Source organism: Eptatretus burgeri, chromosome 4 (genome assembly GCF_056783735.1).
Source record: "Eptatretus burgeri isolate ZD-2024b chromosome 4, Ebu_testis_v1, whole genome shotgun sequence".
NCBI classification, from domain to species: Eukaryota; Metazoa; Chordata; class Myxini; order Myxiniformes; family Myxinidae; genus Eptatretus; species Eptatretus burgeri.
This window is the reverse complement of record NC_140964.1, coordinates 141,555,541-141,570,189: the sequence shown is the minus strand read 5'-3', so window position 1 is coordinate 141,570,189 and position 14,649 is coordinate 141,555,541. Positions and strand designations below refer to the sequence as shown.

Sequence of the window (14,649 nt, the reverse complement as noted above, 5' to 3'; positions counted from 1 at the left end):
TAATGTTTTGTCTTGAACCGCTTAATCAATCAACGTGAAACTTCACATTAAGGATCTAGTCATGATAGGGAATACATGTTTTAACTTTCAACTTGATCGGACACATGGTCTGGCATCCAGAATTATTTAATATTTTGATCTGGGTTTTTTGTTTGCTTGTTTTTTTTTTGAATAAGGCACACATGGCTGTGCTGAGATGGGTAACAGCTAACAGCAGCTGACGCTCACGGACTATACAGGTAACAAATCTCATCTGGGTCTCTCTCATCAACCGCTTGTTGGACACAATGTCTGACGAGCGAAAGCCAACAAATTTTTTTTTGTATATCTTGTCAAGGCTCTTATGAGAGCTAACGCATTACGCACAGCAAGGGGGGCATGAGACAAGAGGGGTGTGGGAAGGACAAAACAGTGGGGAACAGAGACATTAGGAGATCTGTGGAATGGAGAGGGATGGGGTGGGGAACATGGGGTATGCAAGATGGACTTTACAGGGACTTTCAGGAAGGAAAGCAGGAATTTGAAGGAGGTGGGTTTGGGGTGGATTAACAGGGGTATAAAAGATTGAGGTTTTGGATGGGATAAGATAAGAGGTGGTGGTGAACAGCTGTTTTGAAGGATTGGAGGGAAGAATGGGATTGAAGAGAATGAGGGAGTTTATTCCAAAGGTGGGGAAAAAGAGGAATGAAAGAGTGAAGGTGAGCAGTGATTCATGATTTTGGTAGTTTTACCAGAAGGGGGTTGTTGGCGGACCTTGAGCACCCTGCGGAAATATGGTGGGGACAAATCGCAGACAGAGCAGGGGAGGCGAGACCGGAGAGGAGACTGAAGAAGACAGAAAGACCACCGAACTGCCTACGGTGATTGAGTGAGAGGCCCAAAGACAGCCTCATCGCGGGAGATGCCAATGATCCGAAATGCCTTGGTTTCTACTGCGTGAAGCTGAGAAAGGTGGGAGGCATGAACACCAGCCCAGAGGGGAGAGCAGTACTCCATCAGGCTGCGGTCGAAAGCTTTGCATGTGGTCAGGAGCTCAGGTGGGCCGAGGAAGGACTTTGCACGACGGAGGATTCCCAGTCGGTGACTGGCTTTGGAGGCCAGGTTGGAGATGTGGCTTTCTCAGGAAAGATCGTGGCAGATAGTGAGACCCAGAAGCTTGAAAGAAAGGACTTCTTGGAGAGGATTGTTGAGGAAGTAGAAAGGGGGGGGGGGGTTCCAAACGGTCCTTTTGGAGAGACATGGTGAGAGTGTGAGATTTGTCTGGGTTGAAGGACATGTTCCACGTGTTGGAGCAGTTTGTGATTTTACCCAGATCTGTAGAGAGTGAAGAAGCTGCTGCTTGCCTAACTGAGGGATGACAGATGGTACGACAGAGGGTGGAGTCATCAGCAAAGAGATAAAGAGGATTTTCAAGAGAATCGGAGAGATCATTGATGAAAACCTGAAAAATAACAGGGCCCAGAACGCTGCCTTGAAGAACTCCAGCCTGGACGCTGAAGCGCTGATTCTCCAAAGAGAGCTGGTACTGAAGGAACTAAGTCTCCTTCTCAGATCACTGGTCAGAGTCCAAGTCTCACATCCATAGACCAAGACTGGAAGCACCAAGGACCTGAAGGCTCGGACTTTCGTCATCCTGCACAGGTACCGACAGCTCAACACCCCACGATCCATTGAATCCATCACTCCCCAGGCCCACCCAGACATCCATTGACCTCTGGCTCACAGCCAGTGGAGACATGAATATCATTGCCAAGGTTATTGAATCTCTCCATGACCTCAACATCTTCACCACAAACAGGTACAGACAGGACAGCAGCATCCAATATGTCATTGAAAGCCTCGATCTTAGTTTTGACCCAGGAAACCTGTAATCCCAGCGGCTCCGAGTCCTCATTCAACACTTCGAGGGCCCCCAAAATGATATCTCGAGTCTCCGCAAAGATGACTATATCATCTGCGAAATTAAGGTCAGAGATCTTGACATTCCCAAACGATGCACCACAGCTTGATCTCTCTGACATCTTCCCCAGAATCCAGTCCATATAAGTGCTGAAAAGTGTGGGGGCAAGTACACTCCCTTGACGAACTCCAGTAACAACTGGAAATAAGTCAGAGATGGCATCACCACATCTCACGGCACTCTCAGTCCCAGAGTAAAGTTCAGACATCAGATTGATCAGTTCTGGTGGCATCCCACGAAGACCGACAATCCTGCAGAGGGCATCCTGATTCACGAAATCGAACGGTTTGCAGAGATCAACATAGGCTGCAAGCAGCCCTTGCCGAAACTCTCATCTGCATTCGGTGAGGACCCGTAGAGCAAGGATACGGTCAATCGTTGACCTCTTTGGTGGAAAGCCTGACTGCTCTTAGCGCTGCTGCTCAAGCAGATGGTGGCGAACCCTATCAAGAAATGTCTGAGCAAAGACCTTACCTGGCACTGAGAGCACCATCACCCCAGCCATTGTTGCAGTCCTTGCGATCACCCTTCCCTTTCCAGAGAGGGACAACAAGGCCCCTCTTCCAGTCAGTTGCGATGATGTCTGTGTTCCAAACTGAGCACAGAACTACTGCATGCAACGACATGAGTGCAGCATATCCACCTGCCTTGCGAAGTTCAGCATGGATGCCACAGATCCCAAGAGCTTTACCCCATTTCAACCGGTTCACCGCAGCCTGTCTTTCCACAAACGAATGTGGATCACAGTTGATTGGAGGGTCAGCAATAAGAATTGTGACAGCCCCTGATATCCAACTCAACAGCTGGTGGATCAGTCTGCGGGCCTTCACTTTGGCCTCCTCTGTCAAGAGCCCACCACCCTCCCCTCCAATTGCAGTACACCAAGGGACTGGCTTGGAGGAACGCAATGCACCATTTCCCCAAAAGCAGGACGAGAATCACTTGACCACAGGTGATGCTTTACCTCCCTCACAGAGTCCTCGTACATGGGCTTCCTTGTCCACAGCGCACGTACAGTTTTATACCTCAAAACCCTGAACGCCTCTTTTCCTCTGTGCATGTACAGTTTTATGCCTCAACTCCCTGAATAGCTTCACTCTGCCATTGAGTCTGGCCCTGCGACTCTGGTCAATGTAATTCAGTGTCACTTGAGAGACAAAATTCTTCTTCGCCCTATGGTGAGTTCCAAGAGATCTATCAGTAACATCATGGATGGTAGTCTTGAAGTCACTCCACAACTCTTCAGAATTCCCCAAAGAATCCAGACTCCCCCCCCCCCCCGCAACTCCCCAATCAACCTGTTCGCAAAGTCCTCAACGACCCTGTCATCCTTGAGCTTGCCAACATCCAGCCGAGGCTGGGATGGTAATATTCTCCCGGATTTAAGCTGCAACTTCAGAGTTGCTACAACAAGCCGGTGGTCAGTATTGAGGAACTGAGCACTCCGGTTGACCCTGCAGTTCTGGATCATCCTCCAGCGACCATCAACGAGCGCATGATCAATCTCCTTCGCCACACCGCCAGCGTTGGAATACCAAGTTCAGCGATGAGCCTGTGGGTGCTGAAACTATGAACCAGCTACCCCAAGTTCACGACTTCTTGCAAAGTCAAGGAACAAAGTGCTATTGTGCTTCACAGTTCCAGACCCATGGGAACCTACACATGTCTGATAACCATCCCTATCAGTGGCAGTCAATGCATTGAAATCCCCCAAGACCAGAAGAGTATCTCACCGGGGGGCACTGTTCAACCACAGACTCGAGCATGGCATAGAATGCGTCCTTCATGATGAGATCACTCGCCTCAGTCGGAGCATATACAGAGACCAGGGAAATGACACTCAAGGAGTGACGGGTCTTTCGTCTCATAATACGCTCGTTGACTGGTGTTACCTCAATTATCATTGGAGTCAGCTTATTGGACACAGCTACAGCAACTCCTTGGGCATGGGCACCATCAGAGCGACCAGACCAATCGTAGGTGTAACCACCCACCATTATCTCGTCGCAATCTGGTCTCCGAACCTCAGAGAGAGCTGCAATACCGATGTCCAAACGCTTGAGCTCAGATGATAACAGAGACAGGTGATCATCCTCTCTTCAGGATAGGACATTCCAGACTCCCACCCGAACGGACCGCCTCAGCTTAACCCAAGGAGACCGCCGTCTGGTAGATGACACCTCAGCACCACCCCAACACTACTGCAATTTGACCCAGGAAGGTTACCCTGTGGTTTCCCTCCTATCATCAAAGAGTGGGGGTCCTGAAGGCTTTGCCCCAATCCCGTCATCCGGTGAGCTGCCCTGTTGAGTCCCACCTCGTGGGTTTTCAGATTTTGAAAATGCTTTTCATATGTTTTGCAGAATGAAGGGTTTTATGGTGGCCGGAGTTCAAATCCTGCCACCAACCTCCTAATAATATGTAACTCAACTGCAGGCGGACGTCCGCAGACACAGTTGGGCATTAGATATGGATGGCCGTTGGCTCACAAGAAACTCCTCCACCCTTTGACAGGTTTTGTTTTTAATCCTGCTGTGTGTCCATATCATACACCCTCCTCACTAGAAAACCTGGTGGGGGAGACGGTTTAGGCGCCGCCAAGCCGACCATGAAACAGGTTAGTACAGGTTTACATGGTACCTGAAGCAAGTCACAGATCGAATCTGACCTGACCTGACTTAAGGCCTGACCTAATTGATGATGATGATGATGATGATGATGATTAAGATAGCAATATCTCATTTTGATCATCTGTTGGAGGCATTTTTAGCCGCTGTGGCCCTTGGGGATAATGTTCATCTTATTAGGACTGGGCACTTTCCTCTGATGGTTCAAAAAGAATGAAATGTAGAATTTGTATTTGGGTTAATATGCAAATTGGACCCAGTGACATGACTGGGTGGACAGAAGACTTCCATGAGGAAGTTCATGAGTTTCAGTGAAAACATCCTTTAATAGGGAGGCACCCTTCTTTTGTTATTTTAAGCTGTTGTTGCATAGTCCCAGACAGTTCTCATGAACAGAAATGTGGCATGGAGACAGCCGGTCAGTCTCCCAGGAGCGATAGAGATCCCCCACATCCAAGATGGTGTACCCCTGCCTTCGTGAAATCAGGGCTATAAGAGAGAGGAGAGAGAGAGAGAGAGAAGAGAGAAGAGAGAAGAGAGAAGAGAGAAGAGAGAAGGAGTGGGCCAGTCCATGGGGACTGATCGGCACTCTGACCGTGGCCACGCTACCCTGACAAATCCGGACAGCAGAGAAGAGTGGGGATGATTTGGCCCTCAACTTACATTGGGGGGTGGGTGGGTGCTACAAATACCATGAAAAGGTATCCTGATAGTTGGTGTTATTTTAAGTTGAAGAACTTGCTTGCCTTGATTCATCTGCATTGCTAATCATATTCTTCTCCTTCTCCTTCTCCTCCTCCTCCTTCTCCTCCTCGCTATGCGAAGTGTGGCATAAGTCTTTCATGAACTGGCTGGCCAGGCCTGACTTTCGACAAAGGTTGGCAGGAATTTGGAATTTGTTCATGGTACCAGCGATAGTTCGCCAACTCCTCACGTCGGACACTGTGGGATCTTTAATGTGCACCACCTAATTAATGCCTGCAGACGGGACGCCCAGTTTAACATCCATCAGAGGGACGACACACATTGATGAATCGCCACCCTGCCTGTGAAACTCCAGTATTGCGGTTTATAGCTGGGTCGGGATTCAATCCCGGGCCGGACAGTTTAGAGGACAGTATGCATACCTCCAAGCCATTTCTCATCATACATCTCTGAAATTTAAAATTCCCACTTCGTGGTTGTTTTGTGTTTTTTGGGAGTTTTTTGGAGGTATCTCTCGCTATCTTTTTCAGGTGATGAGGTTTATCGGTGTTGGGTGCTTGGACATCTTGGTGCTGCACATCTCACTCTCGCCGCTCCCATGGAATCTCTGTCTTGTCATCGCCTGCAGTTACTCATGGCCATGAAACTAAAAGACAAATCGGTAATTTTGCCTTAATCTTTCAGATCTTTATTTTTTATTTACAAGTTGCGTTATTTCCTTACATCAAATTACATCAATTGAACTGTGAAGGTTGTTGAAGCATCGAAGAAGGTACGGGGAAGTCGATTGAAATGGTGTGAGCATGTGATGAGTATGTGGTTGGAATGATGATGAGAATGATACCACCTGGAAAGAGATGGTGGGGCAGACCAAAGAGGAGATGGAGTGATTGTATAGAAACAGATATGAAGGAGAAAGCTGTGGATAAAGAATGGGTATGCGATCGAATTAAATGTTAAATGGTGGAACACGATCCATGTCAGCGACTCCACTTGAACTGGGCTAATAATACTGAAGAAGAATATCTGAGATCTGTTATTCCCATTCTTGTTGTAACTCTCCATTTTCGTTCTTCTTTAGCTCTATTTTTCGTACTCCACGACCTTAGTTGTGTTTTGTTCACCTTTCTTGTGTCTCACAGGCAGCGTGGCTCGCCCTGTGTGGCCTCGGAGAGGCTTACAGTAAGCTAAGCCAACATCAAGCCGCAATTGCTGCTCTTCATCAAGCCGTGTGTCTTGGTCGTCAAGCAGTGCGACTGGGAAGACTATCTTTACCATCAGAGACACGGTTGGACGACCTTGGTAATCGGTCAAAGCAACATTGCAGTCAGTCCACGACACTGGATAGAAAGGTAGAGTGCCTCGGTGGCCAGTCACAGCAACTGGTGGCCCAAGCGAGGGTGTTGGGCCGTCTTGGAGTTGCATATTTGGCTGCCGGGGACTTGGATGCCGGTGAAGAGATCTACAGGGAGATGTTGGAGGTGACTTTTTTTGTTTGTTTTTTTGGTCTGTTTTACATGGACACGCTCTTTTACCTCCTTGCATCTTCAATTCATGACTTGCATTTCCCACTCCATGTTCTTCTTCCTAGTTGTCTCAGCAGCTGTCTGTTCCTTCATCTGAAGTCCGAGCCTGGCTGGGACTAGGCGACATCGCCTTAGCCAGGCCGGACACACAGGCCGCCCGTGCTGCTTATTTTCAGGCCCTCTCTCTCTTGTCGCGAGAGTGTGTGGCAAAGCAAGTGATGTATGAAGAGAAGACAAAAGAAGGTGGCTTGGAACAGCGGATATTGGCCAGTTTGGGCCGAGTCGAACGTCTGGATGGAAACCTTGCAAAAGCGGCTACTTGGCATCGACGGCAACTACAAGCAGCCATGTTGGAGAAGGATGGGGATGGGCAGGCCCAAGCATGTTGTCTCCTCGGTACTATATGGTTGCTTTATGTCGGTATTGGGTTTCTGTTCCTCATTCATGGACATAGAAATAATGGCTGGAGTGTGTTTAATTCTGAGAGATTTAAAGGTGAAGTGGCACAGGGTCTAAAAGGGGAAGAATGTGGGGATGTAATGGATGGGGAGAGGGGTGGTGGTGGTGTCGAGGTCAAAGTTGATTTGAGAATTATTTTGACACACCTTTCCTCTTGCTTTTGTGATTTCTATTTTTCATTCACGTCCGCGCTTTTTATCGAGCAGGTGCTGTCGAAGGAGAGCGAGGCGCATGGGACGTGGCAAGGCATCTCGCAGAGGCAGAACTGGCCTTAAGGCGTCGCCATGGAGACCGCGCGGCCCTCGGCAGAGCTCACGGAAGCCTCGGCCTGGCTCTGGGTCGATGCGGGAGCTGGGCCGGTGCGGCTCGGCACCTCAGGATTCAACTGCAGCTCGCGCTGGCTTGCCGGGACTCTGCAGCCGAGGTGAAATTGGATAAAGTTGTGACGTCAAAATGGGAATTCAAATTTCATCGTGTCATCTTGCGTCTCGTGGCGTATCCTTGTTGATGTAATTAGATTTCTCTTCGGCTTTTATTGTATTTTCCATGGGCTTTGTGTTAGGTATCTCATTGCTGTGAAGTCATAGGTCGTGTACTCTTCCGTTGTATTTGCAGTTTAAGCATACTTAGAAATTCGGAAAATCTACACACGTCTCTCACATTTGTTTTGAATTGTTTTGTAAAATAATTGATGCAGAAACCACCTGTTGAATCCCGTATCTGAGGTTGTTCTTCCTTCTCACGTGATTCATGAGTCTCACACTCATGTGGGACAATTTCACGTGCAGACACGGGGTTTAAACATTTGAATTCTGCATCATTAGGCAAGCGCTCTTGCCATTACGTCAACTAAGCTGCTTTCTTATAACTCTCAACACAGAAAACCCAAACACCGTACTCGTACATGGCTTTCCATCAATCATCGCCGGTCCCTTGGAGATTTTGGCATCGTTGTCATCTCGCCACATTGCAGGTCCTTCACCTGTTTGCGGCCATAAAACGTCACTTCATTGGTGTTTCAAAATATCTCTTCTTTCATCTTCATAACATAAAGATTCTCCACCGGTTCCTCCTTCGTTTTTCCTCGTAACAAACTCTGTGCTCGTAGCGTGGTGGATTCTCATTTTCTTGCTGCGGTGCCGCGTTCCTTTGGGCGTACCCTGATGTCCGTGCCATGTTTTGGGGTTTCTCTGCTACCTTGCTTTGGCCTCACCAGAGTCTCTTGGTGGAAGAAGGCTGTCCATCACTGGAGGCAAAGTAAGATGGCCCCGCACCTTTTCAGTTCTTGTGAATTGTTTCCTCGTGTTTGTAATGCAGTGATATCTCCGCCGGTTTGCCCCGTGCTATGTTGGTCTCGTACTGTGACACCACACTGACACGTCCTCATTGATTATGCTGCATGTTCTACCTGTTTTCTGCATATTATCCATCATACTAAGCAATATCTAGGACGTCTCGGTCACGTGGGAAACTTGCATTCGATTTTTGTTAAGTCAAATGATCTGCTGAACGAATCTGTTCCTGTATCGTGCTGTGAAAAATCATGATGATGGCAATGTCTCTATGTCTTAATTAAAATGCTCACAATTAGGAAATGCTTACAACCTTCAGATCAGCTGACAAATCTTGTTTTTTTCAAATTGATTTTTAGAATTGATGACTTGCTGTTTTCCTTTTGTGTAGGCCTCTGCCCATGGAAACTTGGCTGCAGCTTATCAGTACCTTGGCCATGTTGGCCTGGCTCTGAGCCATCGGACTCGTCATGTTACCCTCGCAGCCTCGCAGGGCCGCTTGGGTGGCCTGGCACGGGCCCTCGCAAATCTGGGTCAGCTTCTTACCAACCTGGGTCATCTATCCGCCGCAGCACGGGCTTACACTCGCTGCCTGGCCCTTCCTGGCTGTAATGAGGGAAGCACGATTCGTTCGCGGGTTCTATCAGGCCTCGGTTACACCTGTCTGAAGCTAAGCCGCCCAGCCGATGCCGCGGCATGTTTTCGGAGAGTGCTGGCAGAGAGAGGAGAGAAACTGGGCGAGGGGGCTGGGAAACACAAGGTGGGGATAAAAAAGGGCAATGTGGACTTGCAAAAAGAGAAGGTGGCTGAGCCAGTGAGTGAACTGGGAAAAAAAGAAAATGGGGATTGGAAGACGACCAGGGCACAACATATAAAGCTGGATGTGGACAAAGGAACAGCGGCAGGATTGAAATGTTTCAATTCTGCAGTTCATGAAGGAAGCTCACCAGCATCCGAAGCTAAAGAAGGTGCAAGAGAGCGAAGGCAACCTGTGGTAAAGCCAAAGGGGCAACGGCCGGTGGAAGAAGGACGTCCATCACTGGACCCGGCAGTCTTTTGCAACTTTAGTTTGGCTCTGTGGGCTTGTGGAGATGAGAAAGGTGCAGAGGTGGTGATGAAGAGGTTTCTGGAAGAGGCAAGAACTCATGGAGATAGAGCACGAGGTTTGGGGAATCTTGGAGATCTGTGCTCTGCAAGAGGAGATTGGCAGGTAAGGAAGAGATACTTTTATTTTTAACTGCAAACTTTACTACAAAGGCTGTAAATGTGTCTTTACCCTGATGAGTGCAAGTGGATGCAATTAAAAATGGAAGGAAATGTAAAAGCAAGATCTTGGATGTCAGAGGCAACGGCCAGTAGAAGAAGGACGTCCATGATGGCAATGTCTCCATTGGCAATGTTTCTTCATGTATCACATAACTACAACCTTGGTTTATGTTTGTAAATACCTGATAATATTTATAAATACTGCTGTTGTGTGAGTTGTTTAATTATTATTAATCCTTTGGCTTAACTTAAGCTTGACTTAATCAGTTGAGACAAACCCATTATTCAAGGAATGCTATGGGCAATACATTTCCATCCGATCTTGACCAATTTAATTTACATTGATTAAAAAAAAAACAAAAAAAAAAAAACAATCTTTCGATTCATGGACGCACAACTTTGTACTGCGAGATGTTAATTTGATAAACTCTACTGTATTGAAGAAGAAGCATACCGTCGTGTTGCTCGTGGGCCACTGCCTCCAATTGTCGACGCCTTTCACATAAATCGTGCAGAGCTGTTCGTGGAAAAGTGGACACAAAACAGAATCATCCCTTATCGAACAATCACACTTCAATGTGACATCCGACATCAAAATGGATGATGTTCATTGAAACTTGTCCAGTTCTCTCCCTTGAGAGGGTTACACAGCCCACATTTCTTCCGAGGTCGTAGTTTCTCACATGGAGGACACAGAACTTTTGAGCTTTTGCACAACTGTGACAAAACCCTTTAGCTTCGTCACTCGACTGATTGCCAAGGTGAGAGGCGGGTGACCTCCAAACTTGACTTTATTTCAAAATGGAGGAACAATCGGTAAACATCGAAGTGTGATGACTTTTCTGTGCTGGTGAAAGTCGACATCTTTGGCTATTTTCAGAGCTGCCTCAGTGCCGGTGAGTCTGGCATTTCACTCAAGTAGGTTGGCAGGGACTGCAAACAGCCATCTCTCTTCAGGACTGGTCTCCCATACCTACTGTCTCTGATGTTAAACTCAGCCTGGGAATTCTTCCACAGAAACCTGCTCTCTCTGATGCACAGATTCTTCATCCCATCTCGTCTTCAATGATCCTACCCTTCTTCTCACCCATGGTACACTGAATCTTGTGGTGAGGCAGTTGCTCTGAAACAACTTGTCGTCTCTTCCTGGAAGGCAAATCCGACCAAAGGCAATGTCAGTGAATTCAAAAACATCCAGAAGTGTGCATCCACTCTCAAGAGAGCCAGAGAACAACATCTGTCCAACCTCAAGAATGAACTTTCAAACCTGTCTCCCACCTCTAAAACCTGGTGGTGTTTGGTCAGTCTGTCTCTGGTGGGGATGCTCCCCTTCCATCCCTTCCCTCTCTTCAAATGGCAACACAGCCGACTCTGCTTGTGAGAAGGCCGAATGCCTCAATTCTGTGTTTGCATCCAAATATTGTGTCCCCAACACGTGGTCGGCCCGTTGGCCTCCGCCACTCACGAGACTCCCAGCTGAGAGAATCTGGTGAGCAGGATCAGCATCAGGAAAACGAGCCACATGCCCATGCAGCCGCAGCTGACACTCATGAACTATGCAGGAAACAAATCTCATTTGAATCTCTCTCAGCAACCGCTCGTTGGACACAAAGTTCGACCAGCGAGAGCCAAGGATTCTCCGAAGAGACCTGGTACCAAAGGAATTAACACACCCCTGACGAACTCCAGTAACAACTGGAAATAAGTCAGAGATGGTACCACCACATCTCACAGCACTCTCAGTACCAAAGTAGAGTTCAGACATCAGATTGATCAGTTTTGGTGGCACCCCACAAAGACCAAGAATCCTCCAGAGGGCATCCAGATTCACTGAATCAAAATTTTTACATAGATCAACATAGGACGCAAGCAGCCCCTGCCGAAACTCTCGTCTACGTTCGGTGAGGACCCGGATAGCAAGGATAGGTCAATCGTTGACCTCTTTGGTGTAAAGCCTGACTGCTCTGGACGCTGGTGCTCAAGCAGATGGTGGCGAACCCTATCGAGAATTATCCGGGCAAAGACCTTGCAAAGCGGAGAATTATCCAAGCAAAGACTGAGCAAAGAATTATCCGAGCACTGAGAGCAGTGTCACCCCCTTGGTAGTTGTTACAGTCCTGGCGATCACCCTTCCCTTTCCAGGACAACAAGGCCCCTCTTCCAGTCAGTTGGGATGATGCCTGTGCAACATGCAGAGCACAGAACTGCATGCAATGACATGAGTACAGCATTTCCACCAGCCTTGAGAAGTTCAGCCTAGATGCCAAAGATCCGAGGAGCTTCACCCCATTTCAACCGGTTCACCGCAGCCTGTTTCCACAAACGAAGGTGGATCACAGGTGATTGGTTGGTCAGCAATAGGGATAGTAACACCCCTCACATCCAAGTGAACAGCTGCTGGATCCGCCTGGAACAACCGCTCCAAGTAACCGGTCCAGCGGGCCTTCACTTCGGACTCCTCTGTCAAGAGTCTACCACCCGCTGCTCTAACTGCATTACACCGAGGGATGGGCTTGGATGAACGTGAATTCCCTGTAAGCAGGATGAGAATCACTTGATCACAGATGATGCTCTACCCCCTCACAGATTCCTCGCACATAGGCCTCCTTGTCCACCCTCAGTGCACGTACAGTTTTACGCCTCAGATCCTTGAACAGCTCAGCTCTGCCATTCAGCCTGGCCCTGCGACTCTGGTCAATGGTATCCAGTGTCCCTTGAGAGACAAAATTCTTCTTCGCCCTCCGGTGAGTTCCAAGACATCCACCGGCAACATCAAGGACGGTTGTCTTGAAGGCACTCCACAACTCTTCAGGATCCCCCAAAGCACCCAGACCCCCCAAATCTCCACTCAGCCTGTTCGCAAACTCCTCAAATACCCTGTCATCCTTGAGCTTGCCAGCATCTAGCCGAGGCTGAGATGGTATCATTCTGGATTTAAGCTGAAACTTCAGAGTTGCTGCAACAAGCCTGTGGTCAGTATTGAGGAACTGAGCACTCCGATCGACCCTGCAGTTCTGGATCATCCTCCAGTGAACATCAGTGAGCACATGGTCAATCTCCTTTGCCACACTGCCAGCGTTGGAATACTAAGTCCAGCGATGAGCCTGTGGGTGCTGAAACCATGAACCGGCTACCCTAAGTCCATGACTTGTAGCAAAATTATGGAACTTCATGCTATTGTGGTTCACAGTTCCAGACCCATGGGGACCAACACGTCTCATAACCATCCTATCAGTTCCAGTCGATGCATTGAAATCCCCCAAAGACTGAAAGAATATCTTGCCTCGAGACTCGATGAGTATTTGAACCATAAACGGGGGGTTATTCCAGTAAACTGCTCCATTACGTGACTGAGAGTTTCAAGGAGTAGTGAATGCTCTGTTTTTAGATCCTCCCGGAGGATCTCTAAGGCCTAAGTCACATTTGGCACGGCGGCCATAGGGTCTTCAAAATCTACGGCCACTAGCGAGTATAGGGCGGCCGCAGTATTTCCACGGTCACACAATGTAGCAGTCACATATGTTTTTATTTTTCGGGGAGCCGCACGGCGTATTTAGAAATTGTGGAGACCGAAAACGTGTGGGTGCCATACGGTCTTTGATTTGATGTCGCACGGTGACCTTAGGGCGTCCCTGCGGCGGCCATAGAATTTTCAAGGCAGACGCAAGGTGCCCGCAAGGCGACCCTCAGGCGAACGTGCGGCCAGACGGACGGTAACGAGTGGGTATATATACTAGTTCTTTTTTTCCTGAAATAAAAATATAACAGTTCGGAATATACCATTATATATAACTGAATATACTATAACTATAATTTTTCTAACTGAATATACCAGTTCGGAGTACCATAGAGGCAAACACCTATACTCCGATCTCTAGCGGTAGCGCACGGTGGATGCACGGTCGACGCAGACTGCCACGGAGGCCGTACGTAGGACGCACGGCGGGCGTAGGGGAACCGTGCGTCGACCCTGCGTTGCCCGCAGGTAGTCACACAGACTGCAAGGCTACCGTACATTGAACACAGTGACGCCTTAGGACTACCCTACGGCGACCGTGGAAATAGTGCGGCCGCCGTAATTTTTGGGGGGTTGGCAGAATTCATTTTTCATTGATAAGAGCCTATGGCAGCCGCACGAATAACGCAAGCCCACCGTACGCCCTACATACGGTTGACGTGGAACACATCTACGTCACAGCTTGGCTTGTCGAATTGCTACGGCCAACGTAGAAATGAAAAAAGTTGTAACTCCGCGCTATAATTCCACGGCGACCCCTACGGCCTGTAAAAGATAGCCATACGGCGTAGGGCCACCATGAGGCCACCTCAGAAACTCTGCGGCTGCCGCACGTTTCTGTCAATTCAGGGGGGGGGGGTACGGCCGCCGTATCGTTGCCGTTGAGCAACTGTGACTTAGGCCTAAGTCTTACGTTGTTCTTCATCTTCTTCTTGTGGACTTTTTTTGTTTCACAGCCTACAGTTTTCATCGAAACTTCCTGAAAATTTGCATATATATGTAAAAAATACCCTGCACAGACAGTAACGCTCTCCGATTTTGAAAATTCCTCTAAGAAAAAATGTTTTGACGTCAAAATATCTCTGCTAATGGAAATCGCCGAAAAAATTATCTCCGAAACTAGGCAAGCTTTTTGAATTCTGTTTGCGGGAATCGAACAGGGCATTAGCAGAGATGAATTACCGCACATATGATACATCACTATGGCGTCATATCAATTTTTATGACGTCATTCCTATTTTTTGACATTTTTTTGTTTCACAACCCAGAGTTTTCATCCGATCTTCGTGAAGCTTGC

General features: G+C 48.1%; 1 protein-coding gene across 11 annotated transcripts in view; it reads left to right on the top strand.

Moving 5' to 3' along the window:
- LOC147029264 (uncharacterized) overlaps positions 1-14,649 on the top strand; it is a 104,356-nt gene that overhangs the window by 15,230 nt on the left and 74,477 nt on the right. For all 11 annotated transcript variants that reach the window (XR_015057856.1, XM_085880196.1, XM_085880192.1 and 8 more), the window contains exons 4-8: positions 5,823-5,953; positions 6,435-6,773; positions 6,884-7,214; positions 7,484-7,701; positions 8,961-9,779. Coding sequence is in view for 10 of the 11 variants with exons in the window: in XM_085880196.1 (XP_085736322.1) it covers positions 5,823-5,953; positions 6,435-6,773; positions 6,884-7,214; positions 7,484-7,701; positions 8,961-9,779 (1,838 nt within the window). In the remaining variant the exon portion in view is untranslated. The remainder of the gene's footprint in view (positions 1-5,822; positions 5,954-6,434; positions 6,774-6,883; positions 7,215-7,483; positions 7,702-8,960; positions 9,780-14,649) is intronic.